Below are 22,532 nucleotides of genomic sequence, written 5' to 3' on the forward strand. Positions count from 1 at the left end.
TTGAACCCAGGGCCTCATGCATACAAGGCAAGCGCTCTACCACTGAGCCACCTTCCCAGCCCTACTCATCCTTTCATAATAATACTTTAAAAACATATTTGTAGTCATTTTTTAAATTCTTAAAAGCCAAGAGCCAATGGTTCATGTATATATTATTCTAGGTACTCATGAAGCTAAGACCTGAGGATCACAGTTTGAAGCCAGCCAGGGAAAGGAAAACTCGTGAGACTCTCATCTTGAATTAACCACCAAAATGCCAGAAGAGCTATGCCCTAAGTAGCAGAGTGCTAGCCTTGAGCAGAAAAAGCACCCAGGTCCTGAGGTTTAAGCCTTAGAACTGGCACACAGGTATAAACACACATGGATGCACACACATACACAATTTCTTAGGAATATAGATCTAGCTGAATCTGATCTCATTTTTACATATAATTTTCATCACAAGTTTACCTTTAATAAACACTGCATTCTCCTATAGGAATTGTGGGTTTCATTTTACTTGGTATAAGATTAGGAACTTGACACATTCTACCATCTTTAATTTCAGTCCATTGTCAGTAGTCAATTTGTAGCATAAAAAATAGTTCTTCTGGGCTGGGAAGGTGGCTCAGTGGTAGAGTGCTTGCTTTGCATGCCTGAGGCCCTGGGTTCGATTCCTCAGCACCACATAAGCAAAAAGAAAAAAAGCCGGAAGTGGCGCTGTGGCTCAGGTGGTAGAGCACTAGCCTTGAGCTGAAGAGCTGAGGGATAGTGCCCAGGTCCAGAGTTCAGGCCCCACGACCCGACCCAAAAAAAAACACAAAAAAACAAAACAAAACAAAACAAAGCTCTTCAGGGAGTGGCACTGTAGCTCAAGTGGTAGAGCGCTCGCCTTAAGCTGAAGAGCGCAGGAACAACGCCCAGGGCCAGAGTTCAAGCCCCTCGACCAACCAAAAAAAAAAAAAAAAAGGTAGCTCTTCACTTCAGTGCTGCCTTATAATTCTTATAAAGTATTTTAAAACTGCAATTAGGGTTCCATGTTCTAAGTTAATTCTCCAGTATAGAAACCACTAACACAAAACAAAGAGACAGAGAAAAACATAAGGGGGGATAGCGAAGAGAGAGGGTACTAACAAATCTATAGAAGGCAAGGTTCACACTGCCCAGGCAAGGTGACAGATTTCTTTTATTTTCTTGTCAGTCCTAGGGCTTAAGCTCTGGGCCTGGGTGCTATCCCTGAGCTTCTTTTGCTCAAGGTGAGGGCTCTACCACTTGATCCACAGCACTACTTCTGGCTTTTTAGTTTTGAGTAACTAGAATTACAGGATGAGCCACAGGTGCCCAGCTTTGACTGATTTCTTTACAAATGCCCTTGGTGCTATGAAACACAACTAGTTGGGTTTTTTGTTTCCTTTTGTTTTTGTTTTGGAATACTCAAGTTTGGACAGAGCCTCAACCATGGTAAGAAAGTGTTCTACAACTGGGCTATATTTTTAAGCCATTTTTTCCCATTTCCTGGAGTTCATTATTTTATATGATCAGAGGCACATAGACATTATCCCTTTGTGTTCTTCCTCTAAACAGTATCCTCCTTTGGTCCCACTGTGTGCGATGCCTAGAGTCCTGTAAAGTTTATCAGGTCCTGGTGTATTTTAGAGCTAGCTTCCACAAATGAGGGAAAACATGTTTTGGTTGTCTCTCTGAGCTTGGCTTTCCTTGTTTTTTGTTTTTTAAATCTTCAATTGTAAGAGACATGCCAGTTTTAACAAAATATGTTGAACTTGCAAAGACAATAATTTCAGGGCAAGATATGAAGAGCAGAAAATGTAGCATATAACGGCAGAAAGTGTTAAACTTAAACCTGAGAACTCTAACTGTTGGAAGGCAAGGTTATACTACAAAGGAAGAAAATATGTCTTTTGTAAAAACTTGCATTTGGGAGTCTGACTCATTAGAATCCTGTCTGAGCAAATGGTGTTAAGGTGCTCACTGCCTAATACAACCCATGGGAAAGTCTGATAAGAAAAAGCCAAGCCTAGTAGTGGTGGCTCATGCCTATAATCCTAGCTACTCAAGAGGTTGAGATCTAGGATCACAGTTCAAAGCCAGCACGAGCAGGAAAGCCCAGGAGACTCTTATCTCCAATAAACCACTCAGAAAACCGGAAGTGGTGCTGTGGCTTAAGTGGTAGAGCACTAGCCTTGAGCTGAAGAGCTGTGGGACAGTGCAGAGGCCCAGAGTTCAAGCTCCACAACCAACCAACAACAACAACAACAAAAAAAAATCCAAACTGCACTGTCCTTTTCCTCACTGTCACAGCAGAAAAAGTTGCCTTTCAATCAAATATGGTTCTTTGACAAAGTAATAGTCAAGCTTGCTCAGGACACTTTCTATGACACTGAACAGTTCTGTTTTGATTAAATGAGTTTAAATTTTAACTCTCAGATGATAGTTTGAAGTTGCACATAGCACAAAATCTTGGGTTTGATCTCTAGCATCCCCAAATATAAAAAAGGTCAATTTTATTATCTTTTATCACAGAAGTCTCAAGTAAAAGCCAAAATTTATATGATATAAAATGCACTATAATCCAAAGTAGTTTGAAGACCAATACAATCAACACTAATTTGCTAAGGATATTCATATTTTGGTTTGTCTTAAATGTTTTCAAAGATGCTGAACAAGACTCTATACTTACAAAACTTCCATTCAGTTCAAAGAATGCACTTACCAGATGGATAAGCTAAACAAGGAAGTATCTGAAAGAGGAGAAGTACATATACAACACAGGCAGGCCCCAAGTTAAGGGAATTGATGTTAACAATATTCATTGTGGTAGTCTAAAGTTTTTTTTATTTTGTCAAAATACCAGCAGTGACAGGCAACAATGCTCAGACTGTTCAGGATCCTTTCTCGCCTTAACTGTCCTGGGCCTCTCTCCTGATCTTCTGTTAACCCAGCTGCCTAGGACTGACAGCTCCCACAGACCAAGCCAATTTTCTTCTTTGCATACTAGATTAAAAAAAAAAAAGTTGTTGTAGCCAGGTGTTGGTAACTCAGGAGCTTGAGACCTGTAGGATCATGGTTTGAAAAAGTTTGCCAAGCTCCATCTCCAATTGGGTGTGCCACAAGTGGTACAGCACCAGTTGTGAGCAAGCCAGTCCAGTAAGTGTGAGGCTAAGTTTAAATTTTGGTGCTAACATGAATGAATGAATGAATGAATGAATGAATGAAAAGTTGTGAGCTAGTCTGAAAACCAAATCAATATCTGAAACATTTCTGTGAGAATAAATTAGCAACTCCAGGTTGACAACTTGGGGAAGGCTGTCTATAAATACAGCAAACCTGAAAATGAGCCTGTTTATTCTCTTTGCTAATTGTGTTTATAGAGTTTAATATATACTTTACAATAAATTTCAAGCTGGATGCTGATGGCTCACGCCTGTAACCCTAACTACTCAGGAGGCTGAGATCTGAGGATTGAAGTTAAAGCCAGTGTAGGCAGGAAAGTCTGCGAAGTTATTTCCAATTAGCTATCAGAAAATCGGAAGTGGAGCTGTGGCTCAAAGCGGTAGAGCACTAGTGAATGAAAAAGCTCAGGGATAGTGTCCAGGTCTTGATTTCAAGCCCTACCACCAACAAAAATTTAAAAAATTCAAGATTTCAGGAATGGCCCCTACACTTCAGCCACATCTCTCATCTATTTTTGCTTTAGTTATTTTTTAATCAGCGTCTCCCATTTTTGCCATGGACCACAGTTCTCTTACCTATGTTTTTGAGACGAGGTCCCACTATGTAGCCAAGACTGGCCTTGAAGTCAAAGCTCCTTCATACTAAATTACAAACATGAACCAATATGCCTGGTTTGAAGTTTGTTTTCTATTTTTAAATATTTGGAGAAAAAAATTCCCTTTTTCCTTTTCCCTTATATTACTGTATTAGTCAAGAGGAACCTATTTGAGTCCCCCTACTCACCAACTTTATTGTAAAGTATGCTAAAACTGCACTAAAGATCTTTCCTAGGGCCTTAAGTATCCAATGATTTCTGATCAGGATGGAATTTTTACTTGTCTTTGGTGAAAAAAACAAAACCAAACCAAAAGCAACAGATGCACATGGCATAGGTGAAGTTCTGACTTCGCTCATGCATTTCTTCTATTAGCTGTTGCTTTATTGTTCTACCCTTTTAAAATTCATTAGGTATTCCTTTTGTTTTATAGTACTAAGGTGTGAACTCAGGGTCTCCTACTTGCTATGAAGGCTGTCTACAGCTGAACCATATCTCCAACCTTTTTGTGCCCAGTTAGTTAGAATAGGACCTTGCTTCCCATGTTGGTATGAGTCTGGATCATTATCTGTACCCATACTTTAGGTTTCTTGTAGTTGCCAAGATGATAGGCACATACCACTACATCCATCTTCTCCCATTGAGATGGGGGTCTCCTGGCCTATATTGCCCAATCTGGCCTCAAATTTCATCCTCCCAATCTAAGCTTCCCACATGGATTAGGATGGCAGACATGGACCATTGCACCAGCAATGGGATAAAAAAGGGTCTCAAGAACTTTTCTGCTTCTCCTGGTCTCCAACTAATGCCCTCCCGCTTTTTTTTTTTTTTTTGCCGGTTGTGGGGGCTTGAGCTCTGGGTCTGGGAACTGTCCCTGCACTCTACAGCTCAAGGCAAGCACTCTACCACCACTTGAGCTACAGTGCCACTTCCGCTTTTCTGGTAGTTTATTGGAGATAAAAGTCTCATGGCCTTTCCTACCCAGACTGGCTTTGAACCATGATCCTCAGATCTCAGCCTTCTGAGTAGCTAGGATTACAGGTGTGAGCCAAAAGTACCTAGCTGCCCTCCCATTCTTAAGCCTCTTAAGTAGGATTATTGATATGAGAGCCACCAGCACCTAGTTTATTATGCATTCTTAAGAACAAAAAGTTCTACTTTAGCCACACATATACTTACTTTTGGAAATAGTCATTACAGGGCTGGGAATGTGGCTTAGTGGTAGAGTGCTTGCCTAGCATGCATGAAGCCCTCGGTTTGATTCCTCAGTACCACATAAACAGAAAAAACTGGAAGTGGCGCTAAGGCTCAAATGGTATAATAGTAGCCTTGAGCAAAAGAAGCTTAGGGATGGTACTCAGGCCCTGAGTTCAAGCCCCAAGGTTGTCAAAAAAAAAAAAAAAGAAGAAGAAAACAAGAAAAGAAAGAAAGAAAAGGAATAGCCATCACAGGCATTTTTTTCTTACTTAAGCCAGACCTCAAAAGGTTTTATCAGTGCAGCAGTTCTCAAAGTGTGGCCCAAAGGAGGCTTCTGGATTAGAGGAAGTGATGGAATCTTTGAGATACCTGAGTTTCATAAGGTAAAAGCTATTTTTATAAAGCATTAAGGTATCATTTGATTTTCATTACTATTCTTTACACTGTACCAGTGAGTTTTCTAGGACATGATATACCATTATTACAACAAATAGAATGCAGATAATGTGAAAATTCTGTTATCAAGGTACATGTTAGTTTACAACAGAAATAATATGCCATCTATGTCACTAAGTATTTTTTTGCCTTAGAAAATTTACTTGTTTTTCATTAAACATCATGCAACATAAGCATATTTACTTTGTTCAAAAAATTATGGAAAGATTACAGAACTTCTAATTCCCAATATAACAAATGCCAATAGATACAATACATTTTTTTCAACAATGTCTTAAATGAGTAAAGGCATCCTAAGACCATTGTTTGAGAATAACTGCCTTTATGGTTTTTAAGGGACTAGTAAAGATTGAAACAAAGTCCTCCTTAACATTCAAATTTTACTTGAAACTTAAAAAATGTAAGGCGACTGTAATTTAAATTATTACTCTAAGCAGGTGCTGATGGCTCATGCTTGTAATCCTAGCTACTCAAGAGGCTTCGATCAGGAGGATCACAGTTCAAAGCCAGCCATTTCCAAAATAACCAGGAAAAAATAAGCCTGGCTAGAGGGGTAGCTGAGTACCAGCTGAACAAGCAAACTGAGCAAGTACAAGTACATGAGTTCAAGCCCTAATACTGTGTGTGTGTATACACACATATATATTATATAGATACCTACAGATAGATAGGTAAGATAGATATAATATATAGCATTGTACTTACCATTATAGGTTATTCTTGGCTTTGTTAAACACATCACAAGATGTAAATCCATTTCATCTGAGGGTACAAATTTTGAGCATACAGGGCACTTAAATCCTAAAAAATAAACGGAGCCCAAGTTAACTATTAGAATAATCAAATATGGTTTTTAAAAAGCATGAAGATGAAAACACATGGCAAAGTTCAATATTGCAGCTAGAATAATAAATCAATTATGTGCAGTTGGGAAAAAGTTTATGAATCAGACATACCATTCAACCATCAAATAAAACAAGTTCAAAGAACATACACAACACTATAGAATTTCCCTATTCTTAATGTACTAACCAAGCAATTCATGATTCTGACTTCATATTAATCTCTACTTAGAATTTTGTGTTAATGTATACAACAGCTTTTTGTTTTAACCATCTGTGGGAAAATTACCTTCCTGAACTGTGTACAGTACACAAGTCACAAGGTTTTACAGACACAGTAGCTAAGAACTATTCTTTCTAGTATTTTAAATTTTTACCTGATGAAGAAAGTGATGGCTTTCAGAACAGCAAAAGTATATTTACACTGCTTCTGTGTATCCAGGTCATAAACCGAAGACTCCTGTTTTCTACACTAGTGATTGCTATGTTTTGGACAAAGTTTGAGTTTGCCACACAAGAATTCCTGTGCTGGCAGCTTCACTACCAGATTAATGGTGGTGAAGTGATGGTAACTAAGAAATGAGGGTTATACTGAAGAAAAAACAAACTTTCAAGACTTGAACATCTTTGGATGATGCATTTTAGTAAATCCTATTTAAATGTAATAAAATGCTGTTGACAAAAGAAATAAAGAGGAAGAGAGGAAGGAAGGAAGGAAGGAAGGAAGGAAGGGAGGGAGGGAGGGAGGGAGGGAGGGAGGGAGGAAAGAAATGAGGGTTAGCTAGATACCAGTGGCTACTAGCTGCTCAGGAGGCTGAGATCTGAGGACTACAATTCAAAGCCAGCCCAGGCAGTAAAGTCCATAAAATTCTTTTATTTCTAATAAATGACCAAAAAAAAAAAAAAAAGGTGGAAGCAGAGTTGTGGCTCAAATGGTAGAGTGCTAGCCTTGAGCAAAAGAAGCTCAGGGGCAGTCCCCAGGCCCAGAATTCAAGTACCAATACTGACACAAACAAAACAAAAGAAAAAGTGAGGCTTACTATGGATATCCTTAGGTCACTGATGGCGTGCTCTCAAAAGGGATTAAAATAAAACCTGTGTGACAGGCTCATGCCTGTAATCCTAGCTACTCAGGAGGTTGAGAGCTGAGAATCATGGTTTGAAGCCAGCCTAAGCAGGAAAGTCCTTGAGACTCTCATCTCAAATTAACTACTGGGAGTGGAGCTGTGGCTCAAGTAACAGAGGGCCAACCTTGAGCACAAAAGCTCAGGGACAGTGCCCAGGCCCTGAGTTCAAGCCCCAGGACCAGCACCAAAAAATGGGGTAGGGGGAGATGAGGGATTAAAGGAGTTCTTGTAGGACTTTAGTGTAGGTTCTTGCAAAGGAAGCTCGTTATCAAGTCTCAGCATGAGCCCTTCATAGTTTTCTGGCTTCCTGACAATGTGATCTCTCACCCCAAAATGTGTATCTGTCTTTACAGTGCCTACAAGGAGGTCTTACCACAAAACTGATACAAGCAACATGCACTAAAGCCTCTAGGACTGTGAACAAAACAGCTTTTTTTTTTTTTTAATCAAGTTCCTTAGCCTCAGGAATTTAATTATAGTAACAAATATGAATACAGTGGTCTTTCTGTCATATCATGTCATTAAAGACATGGGGCATCAAGGGGCTGGGAAGGTGGCTCAGTGGTAGAGCACTTGCCTTGCATGCCTGAGGCCCTGGGTTCCATTCCTCAGCACCACATAAGCAAAAAGAAAAAAGCTGGAAATGGCGCTATAGCTCAAGTGGCAGAGCGCTAGCCTTGAGCTAAAGAGCTGAGGGACAGCGCCCAGGCCCAGAGTTCAGGCCCCACGACTGGACCCAAAAAAAAAAAAAAAAGCATCAAATCAAAGTACAGTTGCCTAAATAGTTTTGTTTTACAATATCCAATCTGCACTATTTGCCTGAAGTACTTTTTGAAGGACAAATCCTATTAAATTAGAGACTACATACATCATATGCTAGCTCTGCCTGTCCCCCAAGTACAAAAGGGAACTATTATTATCTCTGGCTCCTTACTGCTTAGGATTTCCCCACCTCAACTCTACTATTTCACTGCTAGCAAGTCTTTCTGTCATCTCCAGCACTTGAAGGTACTTGAATAGAACTGGGAAATTTTCATTGCAGACAGCCAATTCATAGTTAAGGGGGGACAAATTGAAAGTGGACCAAAACTAACTGTGAGTTAGAATAATCAGATTTCTTGGAAGAATAACTAAGAAACAGTGAGAGACTATACTGGGCAGCAGAAAGTTCAGTAACAAACAGGGGTATTCACGAAGGCTGAACTTAAAACAAAAATTGTAGGCAAAAAAAGAAAAGTAGCGCACCTGAAATGAATGTATATAGAATGAATACACCAGCAGTGAAACAGGCATTCTGTAACTCTGCAGCTGTAGTACATGAGGGAACTGTCCCCCTCCATGGTGACATGACTACAGGAATAGTTCCCCTCCATGGTGACATGAAAACAGGGATCATCCTCCTTTCTCCATGGTAACATGAATACATGTATCATCCTTCTCCATAATGACATGAATGCAGGAGCCATCCTCACTCCATGATGTCATAAATAAAGGAAACACCTTCCTCCATGGTGACATGAATACAGGGACCACCCTCCTCCATGGTGACATAAATACAGGGAGTTTTCCTCTGTGGTGACATGAACAGGAACTTCCATGGCGACACAAATACAGGGCCAGTCCTTCCTCTATGGTCACATGAACTCAGGGGCTATTCTTCTTCCAAGGTGACATGAATACGTGGACTATCCTCCCTTTAATACAGGGACTGTCATCTTCCATGATGACCTTAATACAAGGACTGTCCTCCTCCATGGTGACTTTGTAATACAGGGACTGTCCTTTTCCATGGTGACTTTAATGCAGGGGCTGTCTTCCCTCCATCATGAGGTAGACGTCAGTGGCAACCTAATGAGCTAGACCAGAATCCTATGTCATACATAACTTCATAAAGCATGGGAATAAGGTTTTAGCATGGTTTCTCCACTCATTCAATTTCCTATATGAAAGACAGGATTTTGAAGCCAGACATCAGTGGTTCACGCTTGTAATCTTAGCTATTCAGGAGGCTGACATCTGAGGATCACAGTTCAAGGCCTGCCCAGGCAAAAATGGCTCTGAGATTCTTTATCTATAATTAATCATCAATAATCTGTTTATAGCTCAAGCTCGACTAGTAAAACTAAGGGGCAGTACCCAGATCCTGATTTTAAGCCCTAGTACTGGCATGCACACATGTGCACACTCACAGCTATACACACATATACAGTTACTGCGCCCATGAAACAAGAACAGAAGACTATAAAACAGTAGAACCAAAAGAAAGCTATGAAGTAGTAGTTTCATGTGGTTATAAAGCTAGAAACTGACCACAACAGAATCCAAGCAGGCCTTCTGGCTGTAAAACCTGAGTCCTCAACCATTTCTCTGCACAGCCTTTTCAATTTCCCAGAAAGTAGTACCAAAAGTCAAGGAAAGCAGGTGACAAAGTCACATGACCAATCCAGGAGTTCTAACACAGACTCAACTATAAACCACAGAATTGAGAAAAATTACTATAATGTACTTTCCTAAACTGTAGTTCACAAATATAAAGGTTGAAAGGAACAAATAGATAAAGGCAAAAGAGGGCAGTTGAGCAACAGTCCTAGCATCTTGCCTCACAGGCAGACCAAAGTGAACACTTCCTCCATTAGAACCAAGAAGTCGGGACTGGTAGTTCAAAGGCCTGTTTCCATCAGCACCTCACAATACACTAGTGAGCACCAGTGGCACATAAGAGGGCATCAATCAGTTGACATAAAGTAGCACAGAATAGAGTGACCACTGAAGGCAGCTGCAGCACTGACCAGCTCTGCCTTGGGGACCATCCAATTAACTACACTGCACCTACTGCATCACAGAAACCACCCTCAAGTCAAGAGTCCTGACGACCAGCACAACCCTGACTCTAGCCACAGGTGCATCTTGGGAATCTCAGCATGTACCAAAGTGGTATGATTACAAGGACTCAGCAAATCAGAGCCCAGAACTACAGTCTGACTTGAGAACTATTCATGTCTAGTGAACAGACTGTCAGTTAGTGGGGGGACCCAGGAGATGTGGAGAATATCACAGGCCTTAGGAGGAGGGAAACAGGAGGATGTACATTTAGGCACCTAGTCCCTTGCCTAACTTGCAAGCAAAACTTCAAGTTTATGTTTCTGTATGGGAGCCAACTTAGACCCAAACTCAGTCAATGAGACAGCCCCTACTACTAACCAGTTCAGGTTAAAAAGTTCTAAGAGCAGGGCGCTGGTGGCTCATGCCTGTAATCCTAGCTACTCAGGAGATCTGAGGATCACAGTTCAATGCCAGCCCAGGCAGGAAACTCCATGAGACTCTTATCTCCAATAAACCACTAGAAAACTGGAAGTGGTGGTGTGGCTCAAGTGGTAGAGTGCTCACCTTGAGCTGATGAGCACAGGGACAGCACCCAGGCCCAGAGTTCAAGGCCCACAACCGACCAAAAAAAAAAAAAAGTTCTAGGAACAAAGGCAGCCACCTTCCTTTCCAATGATAAAGTACTGTTTTTGTCTTTGTCTTTTTTGGTTTGACATGGGCATTTTTCTTCCTTCATTTCTTTTCTTGTACCTTTTACTTATAGCCAATGTGAGCCACAACACATCTTTCATTTTCTACACATCTTTAAATGTTGTTTTTAATAATATCTTCTCTGATTAAATATACTCCTCCATTTCTACTTTCTTTTTCCATTTCCTGGAGTCCATTTTGAGAAATATGTACATGATCAGAAGCACATATTGAGCCTTTGTGCTCCTCCCCAAGGAGACCCCTTCTTTCTTGTAATTAATTCTTATCAGATTGTTAAGATTGCCACACTGGTTTTTGTTTGTGCTGCTGTTCTTTTTCACTTCTTTTTCATAATGATATATTAAACAACAAACTTAAAGAACTACAATAAGAATGATTGGGTCCTGGTGGCTCATGCCTATATTCCTAGCTACTCAGGAGGCTGAGATCTGAAGATAGAGGTTTGAAACCAGCCCAGGTAGAAAAGTCCATGAAATGCTTACCTCCAATTAACAACTAAAAAGCCACTTGCACTCAAGTGGTGGAGAACAAGCCTTGAGCAAAAAAACTATGAGACAGTGCCCAGGCCCTGAGTTCAAGCCCCAGTATTGGACAAAGAACAAAAAAACGGGGGGCGGGGGGGGGGGGAGAGATGGGAAGGGACGGGAAACAAAGGAGGAGGCAACAATGCTTGATAAGAAATGTACTCATGGGGCTGGGAAGGTGGCTCAGTGGTAAAGTGCTTGCCTTGCATGCTCCTGGGTTCGATTCCCCAGCACCACATAAGGAAAAAGAAAAAAAGCCGGAAGTGGCGCTTTGGCTCAACTGGCAGAGCGTTAGCCTTGAGCTGAAGTGCTGAGGAACAGTGCCCAGGATCAGAGTTCAGGCCCCATGACCAGACCCAAAAATAAAAAAATTTAAAAAATTAAATAAAATAAAAAGAAATGTACTCATTATCTTGCCCATGTAATTGTAACCCCTCTATACAGTATTTTCACTATAAAAAAAATAGAGGAAAGTATAACATATATAAATATATAATGGATCTGGAAAGTTTGTTTCTATATGAATTAATTGAAAACCAATAAAGTATAGCATATATTTTTTTAAAAAAGAACAAAAAAACCAACCACTAATACATAAAATCAGATAAATCCCAAAACAAAATTAAATGGCATTGCAAATAGACAATATATTCATTCAACTGCTTCATAAACACATTATTCTTTTTTTGGGGGGGAGGGGTCTGGTGGTGGGGCCTGAACTCCTCAGCTCTTCAGCTCAAGGCTAGCACCACTTGAGCCACAGCGCCACTCCCGGCTTTTTTCTTTTTGCTTATGTGGTGTTGAGGAATCGAACCCAGGGACTCAAGCATGCAAGGCAAGCGCTTTACCACTGAGCCACCTTCCCAGCCCCATAAACACATTATTCTAATTAGACCAAAGATTTTCCCCCAAAAAATAGATGATATTCTAAGATATAAAACAAGTTTTAACAAATACTAAATACCTAAAAATAGGCAATAATTTTCTTATTAGAAATATAATTGCCCAGGAAATAAGAGCAAAAAGTAACACTGCTCCCTCTTTTCTATACTAAAGAATTCTTATATTGTCACCTTTACATTGTTATCCTTTAAGGTGATGATGCCTTTTTCCAAAAATCTTTTTCTTTTTTACTTTTTTTTTTGGCCAATCTTGGGGCTTGAACTAAGGGCCTGGGCACTGTACCTGAGCTGCTTTTGCTCAAAGCTAGCACTCTACCACTTGAGTCACAGTGCCACTTCTGGCTTTTTCTGTTTATGTGCTACTAAGGAATTGAACCCAGGGCTTAATGGATGCTAGGCAAGCACTCTACCACTAAGCCACATTCCCAGCCCCAGAAATCTTATTCTAAATGCTCTACTCCAAAGCAGATTGAATCATTCCCAACATTTGAGTTTCTTTTGTGTTTGGATAGTACTTTCAATATTCCAACAGAACAAGTGGATTCTTTATTTACCTATATTCTTACTGTAAAACTATGTGGTCTGGCTGGGTGCCAGTGGCTCACACCAGTAATCCTAGCTAATCAGGAAGCTGAGATCTGAGGATCACAGTTCAAAGCCAGCCCAGGCAGGAAAGTCCATGAGACACTTATCACCAATAAACCACTAGAAAACCAGAAGTGGCACTGTGGCTCAAACGGTAGAGCACCCGCCTTGAGCTGAAGAGCTGAGGGATAGCGCTCAAGCTCAGAGTTCAAGCCCCATGACTGACCAAAAAAAAAACAAAACAAAAAAACCACGATGTGGTCTGATACCCAAAAGACCTAAGTACAAACCCTACATGGGAAAACTTGGTAATGCTACTTGCACATCAGCAATCTGGTAAATATTAAGGATTATTATATATGAAGTGCCTTAAGCATAGGTGTTCACTAAATAGTCAGCATTTACTGAATTTTTAAGGTAAACCTTTAACAATTTATGGCTATTTGATCAAAGTTACTTGATGCAAGCCAGCCGCCGGTGGCACACGCCTGTAATCCTAGCCTCTCAGGAGGCTGAGATCTGAGGATCGAAGTTCAAAGCCAGCCCAGGCAGGAAAGACTGTGAGACTCTTATCTCCAATAAACCACTAGAAAACCAGAAGTGGCGCTGTAGCTCAAGTGGTAGAGCACTCGCCTTGAGCTGAAGAGCTGAGGGACAGCGCTCAGTTATAGTGATGGATTTAAAAAAAAAAAAAAAAAGTTACTTGATGCAGTAAAATTAACCATCAACACATGTAAATACCAAGTGCTTTTTCCACTGTTGGTGACTAAGGCAAAAAAAATTTATTATTTATTTTTTTCTTTTTTGCCAGTCCTGGGGCTTGAACTCAGGGCCTGGGCGCTGTCCCTGAGCTGCTTATTTGTACATTGTTTCCTCCTAGAAATCAACCAATCATAACTAAAAGTTATTCTAAACCTTAGTCTGATAAATATAGTTATTACCAAGAAAAATATGGTAATTTGTTCCCCTAATGGTAGAGAACTTGCTTTTACCATGTATCAGAATCTGTTGGAGATGACAAGAAAGCATTATTATTATTATTGCTGTTGTTTGTGGTGCTGAGGATCAAACCCAGGCAGGGCTTTCAATGTGCTAGGAAAGGCCTCTACCACTTATTAACCCAACTTTAAGACCTTATAAATTTACATATCAAAATCACCATTTCAAAACTGCATCATTTCATTTAAGTGCAACTTGCTTAATCATAAGATTCCAAGAGCTAAAAAATAAAAAAAATACTAGAATCACATCAAAGAAACTGACCCCTCAATATTACTAGAGTCCAGAGAGAAAGGAAAACCAGATACTATATTATAGGCTGCCTCCTGTAGAGATGGAAAATAAATGCCAGTTTTCCAGTTTCTTCCAACTTTGAGCTTTTATAAAAAGCCAAATATTTCAAACCACCCCAAAGGTCATTAATACACTATATATCTCCATTATTATCAATGTTCCCTACCCAAATCTGGCAGTACATGCTTCCCCCAAATCAAAATTATTTCATTGCATTGTCTCTAAAACAAAGCTCACTCTATTCCATCTAATCTAAATTAGATAATTTAACTGACTAATAATTCTAGAAAAGAATTGATCAATGAGTTTAAAGCTCCCTTAAGTATTTATGAATTGAGTATGTCAATGAACAAATTAATGACAGACAAATGTGTCCAGAGGTTTTTTGGTTTTTGTTTTTGTTTTTTGGTCAGTCGTGGGGCCTGAACTCTGCGCCTGGGTGCTGTCCCCTCAGCTCTTCGGCTCAAGGCTAGCGCCCTACCCACCTGAGCCACTTCCTGTTTTTCTGCTTATGTGGTAATGAGGAATTGAATCCAGGGCCTCATGCAATCAAGGCAAGCACTCTACCACTGAGCCAACTTCCCAGCATGTCCAGAGATTTTTTAACAGCATTTTTATATTAGGCAATACAGAACTCCTGAGGTATTAAAAATGTCATTTCCTGTCTTCAGTAATGAAAATAAAAATAGTAAGCAAAAGAAGCGTAAATATTCCATGGTTTAGCTGGCGCTGGTGGCTCACACCTGTAATCCTAGTCACTCAGGAGGCTGAGGTCTGAGGACCACGGTTCAAAGCCAGCCTGGGCAGGAAAGTCTGAGAAACTCTTATCTCCAATAAACCACTCGAAAATCGGAAGTGGCGCTGTGGCTCAAGCAGTAGAGCACTTGCCTTGAGCGCTTGCCTTGAGCTGAAGAGCACAGGGACAGCTCCCAAACCCAGAGGTCAAGCCCCACAACCTACTAAAAAAGAAAAAAGAAAAAAAAAAAGATTCCATGGGTTTACATTGCTGATAAAGAGTAAAGATTTGTAAAAAGAAACAAAGTGATAAATTCAGTTCTTATGAGTTCCAAGCTTCCAAGCTTTCTCTAGCATCTTAGCTCAATTCATTTTTACATCATTGCACAGTATTTATACCTCCTTTCCCAAACTAGGCTTCTCAGATTGCCTCCAACATTATCATAAAACAAGTTCAGTATAGCCATTTAATTCTTTTATTCCAACAGCATATGTTCATGAGATCTCTATGCCTTTTTCTTTCAATTAAGCCACTGTACACTTTTCTTCTTTTATTGGAAATCTATTCTTATCACTTCAAGCACAGATCAGGCCTCACCATCTTACTGAAGTTTTTCAAGACAACTCCGAAATACCCTTCTCTGACCTACTTTCCTTTTACAGTTAGAACTTACAATACAAATCATTAATACTTCTGATCTGTGAAAGCAAACATTGTATTCATTTGCATCCACCTCTATTCATTCTATCTACCCTGTTCATCCAGCTAGTTCAACAGTCAACACTGAGTGTCAAAATGGAGGGATTAATACATTATGTCTTTGGCATGAGTTCTAGAGGCAATTAAAGGCAGATTAGGAAATTCCAATGTCTAGTAACCACAATTCCATTTATTACGGCCCTAAGCTTGATTACAGAAATGTAAAAGTTCTGCAAGTTCATTTTATAGGTAAAATTATTTTTAATAAACTAGTAAAAAAAAACCAACAATTTTCACATGCAAAGAAATTTTGAGTATAGAATACATAATGCGCAGGCAGCAAAAGGTCTGAAACTAAACTGAAAACCGACATTTCAGGGTTATCTGCTAAGAAAAATTTCTCCAGAAAATGCAAACTAACTAAATAGCCATAAACAAGATCAACAACAGATTACTTATATTTCCTCTAAACTATTATGGTTGTTGTTGTTTGTTTTTTTTTTTGGTCCGGTCCTAGGGCCTGAACTCTGGGCCTGGGCGCTGTCCCTCAGCTCTTCAGCTCAAGGCTAGCACTCTACCACTTGAGCCACAGCGCCACTTCCGGCTTTTTTCTTTCTGCTTATGTGGTGCTGAGGAATTGAACCCAGGGCCTTGAGCATGCAAGGCAAGCGCTTTACCACTGAGCCACCTTCCCAGCCCCAACTATTATGGTTTTTAAAAATGTTTTATTATAAAGGTGATTACTGAATGGTCTGACTTGGGAAGGCAGAGCAGACTTCTTCCTCTGGGCTAAGTCTCAGCCCAGCACCTGTGTTGCCTAGATAACTGGCACACCTGGAGGCTGTCATCTGCGGCTCCCAGGTCACATCCTGGGCCACCTCCAGTCCTGCCTCTCATCTGACAGAGGGAGCGACCCAGACCCTGAGGTCATATCCACGTCTGGTGTGGCCACGCCTCCCCTCACCTGGCCTACCTTCTCCAGGCCCCTTCCCTAGTGTAAGGTCTGCACAGGGACACCTCCCTACCTCTTGGCTAAGTTTCTGCCCAGTATCTGTTACTTAGGTAACTGGCAGACCTGGAAGCAGTCACCTTTTCCTCCTGCTGGGTCACATCCTGGGCCACCTCTGGTCACATGCCTCTCATTTGACCTTAGGAAGGTCCCAGACCCTGAAGTCACATCCAGATCCAGTGTGGCCACACCTTTCCCCCACCTGGCCACATCTCTTCCCATGCCTGGCCTAGATAAGTCCTGGCCCAGGGGTGGGTTGCCCCTTTCCATTTCAGCCATGCCTCTCCACCATGCAGGGCGGGGACAGCAGTTCGGTAAATAAACTTCTTTTCCTGCCTGTATGGTGTTCTCTTCATTGGCTACCTAATGAAACCTACCTATTTAATATACCTTACACCTAGTTAAGGCTGCGCAAACCAGCCCTCAGACCCTTCGGCCATCTACTATGCAGGTGGAGGCAGGCAGTTTAAAATAAATTTTCTTCCTGCCTGAATACCACGTGGTGTTGTGTTCTCTTTATTGGCTACCTAATTAAATCTACTTCAATTTACAGTTACATGTCAGGTACATTTTTTTTGGACAATATCATCCTCTCTTGCTCTCTCCCAACTTTTCCCTCCCATCCCCACCCACAAGTTGCATAGTACCACTTATGGTTTTATAATAGGTACAACTTCTGCTATGATGGTTAAGAGACCAAAGAATGGGGCTGGGAAGGTGGCTCAGTGGTAGAGCGCCTGCCTTGCATGCATGAGGCCCTGGGTTCGATTCCTCAGCACCCCATAAGCCAAAAGAAAAAAGCTGGGAGTGGTGCTGTGGTTCAAGTGGTAGAGCGCTAGCCTTGAAGAGTTGAGGGACAGCGTGCAGGCCCAGAGTTCAGGCCTCATGACCGGAGCAAAAAAAAAAAAAAAGGAGAGACCAAAGAAGAAACCACCTAAGTGAAACTTAAGCATTAATAATGTATTAGTGTTTGCCAAGCACCAGTGGCACATAAGTGTAATCCTAGCTAACCAGGAGGCAGTTCAAAGCCAGCTGGGACAGGAAAGTCTGTGAGACTTCATTTCCAACTAACAAAAAACCTAGCAAAAACCTAGAAGTGGAGCAGTGGCTCAAGTGGTAGAGCACCAGTCTTGAGAAAAAAAATTAAGGAATAACAAGTCAAGCCCTAGTGCTGGCTCAAAAAATTAAAATCAAAACACCCTCCTCCCAAAACAAAACAGAAACATCTCAAATTTTAAGTGTAGCTGTTGGGTACCTTTGTTTACATGGATAAAACTACCCAGTTATCTGAGTCAGTGCTGCTAGTAGTCTAATGTAACTCATGCATAATTCATCTAGAACTGAAGGACAAGATCTACAAAGTTTTCACATGCAAAGTATGAACAGTTAAGCTCATTACTACTCTAGAACCCAAATCCACTTTCATAACACATTTGTATTTAGTTTAACGAGTTATTAACTCCCCCCCTTCCCTCCCCCAGGCTGACCTCTGGGAGAAACCACTTTTTATTGGTATGTGTTAATTACCTTCTTGAAGGTTCTTATGGGAATTCTGCATTAAGTATCTCCCTAGCTATTGCTGGGTGTACTGGGAGAAGGGGAGAGGGAGGATGAGGGAGGGAGAGAGGGAGGGAAAGAGAGAGGGATGGGGGGAGAGAAAGAGAAGGGGGAGGGAGGAGGAGGGAGAGGGAGAGAAAGGGGAGGAAATGAGTTTCTGTCTTTGGGGCCCCCCAGACTCACAAACAGAATAAAATACTACACTCTAACCTTTAGGGCTATGACTATAGGAATGAGAGGAATTAACATCTCACATACTATCTTAAATGTTCCTTGTAAATAAATGCACTTGTGGCAATTCTGGAGTCAGTGGACATCTTTAGAAAAAAAAAAGTCATTAATTGTAAGCCACCAATGATTTTGACTAAGATGTGAAGTTCAGGGCAGGGCTGAAGAACAATGAAGACATTCCAGTCAAGCCAGTGTTATTACTGCTCCCTGGAGCCACACCAACCTAGGATTTATCTGAGAATGTCAATCCAGCCACTTCTTTAGTCATCTACCCACCTCAGTTTAGGTGAGATTATTACCTTCTGCCCTACCATGGAGCCACTGTGTACATCTGTAGTCTTCTCACACTATTTTTACAGGTTACTTCAAAACATATATCTCACTGACACTGGTGGCTTGCACCTGTTGTTTTAGCAACTCAGGAGGCTGAAATCTGAGAGTCCCAGTTCAAAGCCAGCTTGGGCAGGAAAGTCCTCAAAACTCTTATCTCCAATTTAATCACCCATCAGAAAGCCAGAAGTGGTGCTGTGACTCAAATAAAGCACAAGCCTGGTGAAAAGGAGTTCAGGGACAGCACCCAGGTCCCCAGATCTGACAAAACAGCCCAACTCTCACAAAAACAAATCTTACTGAATAAGCTCTACTTAAAATACAAACATGCACACTCACAAAAATATTCATTGTATACACTTGTCTTTTCCAACTCTAATTTGCCTCCAATTCCTAACCTAGTTATACTTTATTATACTATATATTACACACAATGTGTCTACTTCCTAGTCAGCATGATTTGTATTCAACTGAATCACTATAATGCCAAAGAAAAAATTACTTGAGTACCTTTCTGTACTGCTGTATTAATTTTTGCCTTCCCAGGTTTTTTGTTTTTTCCTTGCAGTCCTGGGCCTTGAACTCTGGGCTTGGATGGTATCTCTGGTCTTTGTGCTCAAGGTTAGCATCTACTACTTGAGCCGCATCTCCACTTCAGTCTTTTTTGCTAGTTGCTTGGAGATTAGGGTCTCATGAACTTTCCCACCTGCCTGGGCTGACTTTTTGAACTGTGATCCTCAGATCTCAGAATTCTGAGTAGGTACAATTACAGTGAGCCACCAGTGCCCAGCCCACTTTTTAATTTTTTTTTTTGGTGGTACTGGAGGTTTAACTTTGTAGTATATTCTACCTCTTGCCTTCGCTCCTTTTTGACATTTTTCAAATAGATCCTAAAGTTTATGCTTGAGCTGACCTTGAACCTCAGTCTTCCTAATCTCTGCCTACAACATAGCTAGATTAGACATTAGCACTGGAACTTACACTTTCATTTTTATCCAATAAACAACACTGTGAACTCTTGCAAAAAAAATAGTTTGAGACATTATAAAACACTGTGTTCTTAATTCAGCTGCAGTCTGTGTGTTGATTTGAGATAATGAACTAACCACAACTCAAAAGCAAGCCAGTGGCAGATTTGAAAGATTTTATCTGAGTTTTCAAAGAGTGCTTCAAAGAATAGAGAGACCTTTCAGCAGTCTCCTTTGGTAATGAGCAGAAATTATCACATGTTGGATTTTATCGAAATGATATAGTTCTAAGAACCCAAAATACTGTTACTCCTAAAGATAAACCTGTGTTAAGCATTTTAAGAACCCAAATTTCTGAATCTGTTGGTGAAACATCTAGTATGATTATCTAAGTTAATTCATTAGAAGAGTTCAGAGAATGTTGCAAGACTTTAATTCAAAACCTCCTACTCAGGATGAAAACGGCTTATATACTCAGCCTTGTCATCATTTTAGACTTTCTACATGTCTTAACCTGATGCTACTCATTGTAAAAAAAAAAAAAAAAAAAAACCTCTCAGCAACTAAGACATCGTCCTCATTGATAGAAATGACACATATTTTAGTAATCACATTCAAGTATATGGTGGTGAAATGATATCTAATATGTGGCTTGACATAATTCAGTAAATAAAAACAAAAAAAAACTATTGAATGCTGATGTGAAGCTTACTAATTCATTGTACTACTGAGTATATTTGAAATTTTTCTAATAATATTTTTTTTAATCCTCAACCAATTTAAGTCAATTCCTTTAGTACATCTGAAAAGGCAAAATTAAGCTGTAGTTAAAAAAGAAATCAGGAGGGCTGGGAAGGTGGCTCAGTGGTAGAGCGCTGCTTGCCTTACATGCCAGAGGCCCTGGGTTCGATTCCTCAGCACCACATAAGCAAAAAGAAAAAAGCCAGAAGTGGTACTGTGGCTCAAGTGGTAGAGTGCTAGCCTTGAGCTGAAGAGCTGAGGGACAGCGCCCAGGCCCGGAGTTCAGGGCCCACAACCGGACCCCCCCAAAAAAAAAATCAGGAAAAGATTCAAATTCTAATTTTAAAACTTAAAAATGAACCTTGACAATATTAAGCCTAGAGGATAAAGAGAAAAGGCAGACTCTCAAGTACCACCAGTATTAAGTAAAAGTTGATACAACGCCAATGAGAACACCATTTGATAACAGTAAGGTGCAATTTCACTGAGGGTATATATCCCAAAGCAAAATGAAGCAAGTTTCATTTTCAGAAGGTTGCTTCAGTTTCTTGGACCTCATGCCTGGACTGTGACAAGATGAATTTCCATTCTCTTTTTTTGTTTTCTGGTCAGTCGTGGAGTTTGAACTCAGCCTGGGCGCTGTTCCTCAGCTCTTAAGCTCAAGACTAGTACTCTACCACTTGAGCTACAGCACCACTTCGGTTTTCTAGTGGTTAATTGGAGATAAGAGTCTCATGAACTTTCCTGCCCTGGCTGGCTTTGAATCCTGATCCTCAGATCTCAGCCTCCTGAATAGATAGAATTACAGGCGTTAAGCCACTGGTGCCTGAATTTCCATTCTTAGCAAGAGACATATGCATTTGCATTTTTAACAAGTTCTCAAAGAAATACAATATAAATGTTGATTGAAAGCCACACTTTGAGTAATACTATCCTAAAGAAATTTGCACACATGTATACCAGGATACATGCCAAAAAATATTCATTCATTGGGCCGGGAACATGGCTTAATGGAAAGAGTGCTTGCCTGGCATGCATGCAGCCCTGGGTTCGATTCCTCAAGTCCCAGGACTGGCCAAAAACAAAGAAAAAAAATCCAGGGCTGGGAAGGTGGCTCAGTGGTAGAGCGCTTGCCTTGCATGCCTGAGGCCCTGGGTTCGATTCCTCAGCACCACATAAGCAGAAAGAAAAAATCCGGAAGTGGCGCTGTGGCTCAAGTGGTAGAGCGCTAGCCTTGAGCTGAAGAGCTGAGGGACAGCGCCCAGGCCCAGAGTTCAAGCCCCACGACCGGACCTCCTCCCAAAAAAAAAAAAAAAAAAAAAAATCCACTCAGCAGCAGTGAATTTGGAAGCAAAATTATATAATTCTGGTGGACTCAAAGGGAATAATTTGAGGCTCTTAAACCAAAGATGGGAAACTTTTTTTCTGCTAAGAGCCACTGGATATTTATAACATTATTTAAAGGCCATATAAAATTAGCAATCCAAGCAGATGGACCACAGGAAGCCAACAAGAAGAATACATAGGTGTCTGTCTCATCATGTACTAAACAATTTTGTGGGCCTTACCCGGCTTGACAGGAGTAAGGACAGTTGCAGTATACAGCAGTTATACATTCAATAAATACATTCAATAAATCTTGCAAACATAATTTTGGGAGCAGCATAATAAAGAGACCCATAATGAAGAGTCTAATTCCAGCCAAGTGGTGGTAGCTCAAGTCTGTAATAGTAGCTACTCAGGAGGCTGAGATCTACAGTTCAAAATGCTAGCCCAGGCAAGAAAGTTCATGAAACTAATTTCTGAGTAACCAGCAAAAAAAGACAGAAGTAGAGGTTGTGGCTTAAGTGGTAGAGGGATGCACAATGTACAGAGCCTTAAATTCAATCCTAGTACTGGTACATGCACGTGTGCGTGCACACACTCACACAAGAGTATAATCCCATTCATAGTAAAGAAGCAAAACTGAACATGCTAGTTTAATTGCATATAAAAACAATTTTAAAAAGCAAAGAAATAACTATCATAAAGACTG

The 22,532-nt window shown here is 40.6% G+C and overlaps 1 protein-coding gene across 4 annotated transcripts in view; it reads right to left on the reverse strand.

Annotated features, from left to right (window-relative positions):
- Znrf2 (zinc and ring finger 2) overlaps positions 1 to 22,532 on the reverse strand; it is an 89,201-nt gene that overhangs the window by 46,727 nt on the left and 19,942 nt on the right. For all 4 annotated transcript variants that reach the window (XM_042695073.1, XM_042695072.1, XM_042695074.1 and 1 more), the window contains exon 2: positions 6,125 to 6,220. In XM_042695073.1, coding sequence (XP_042551007.1) covers positions 6,125 to 6,220 — 96 coding nt within the window. The remainder of the gene's footprint in view (positions 1 to 6,124; positions 6,221 to 22,532) is intronic.

The sequence above is a fragment of the Dipodomys spectabilis genome, unplaced genomic scaffold, assembly GCF_019054845.1.
Source record: "Dipodomys spectabilis isolate Male_0828 unplaced genomic scaffold, ASM1905484v1 ptg000178l, whole genome shotgun sequence".
Classification (NCBI taxonomy): Eukaryota; Metazoa; Chordata; class Mammalia; order Rodentia; family Heteromyidae; genus Dipodomys; species Dipodomys spectabilis.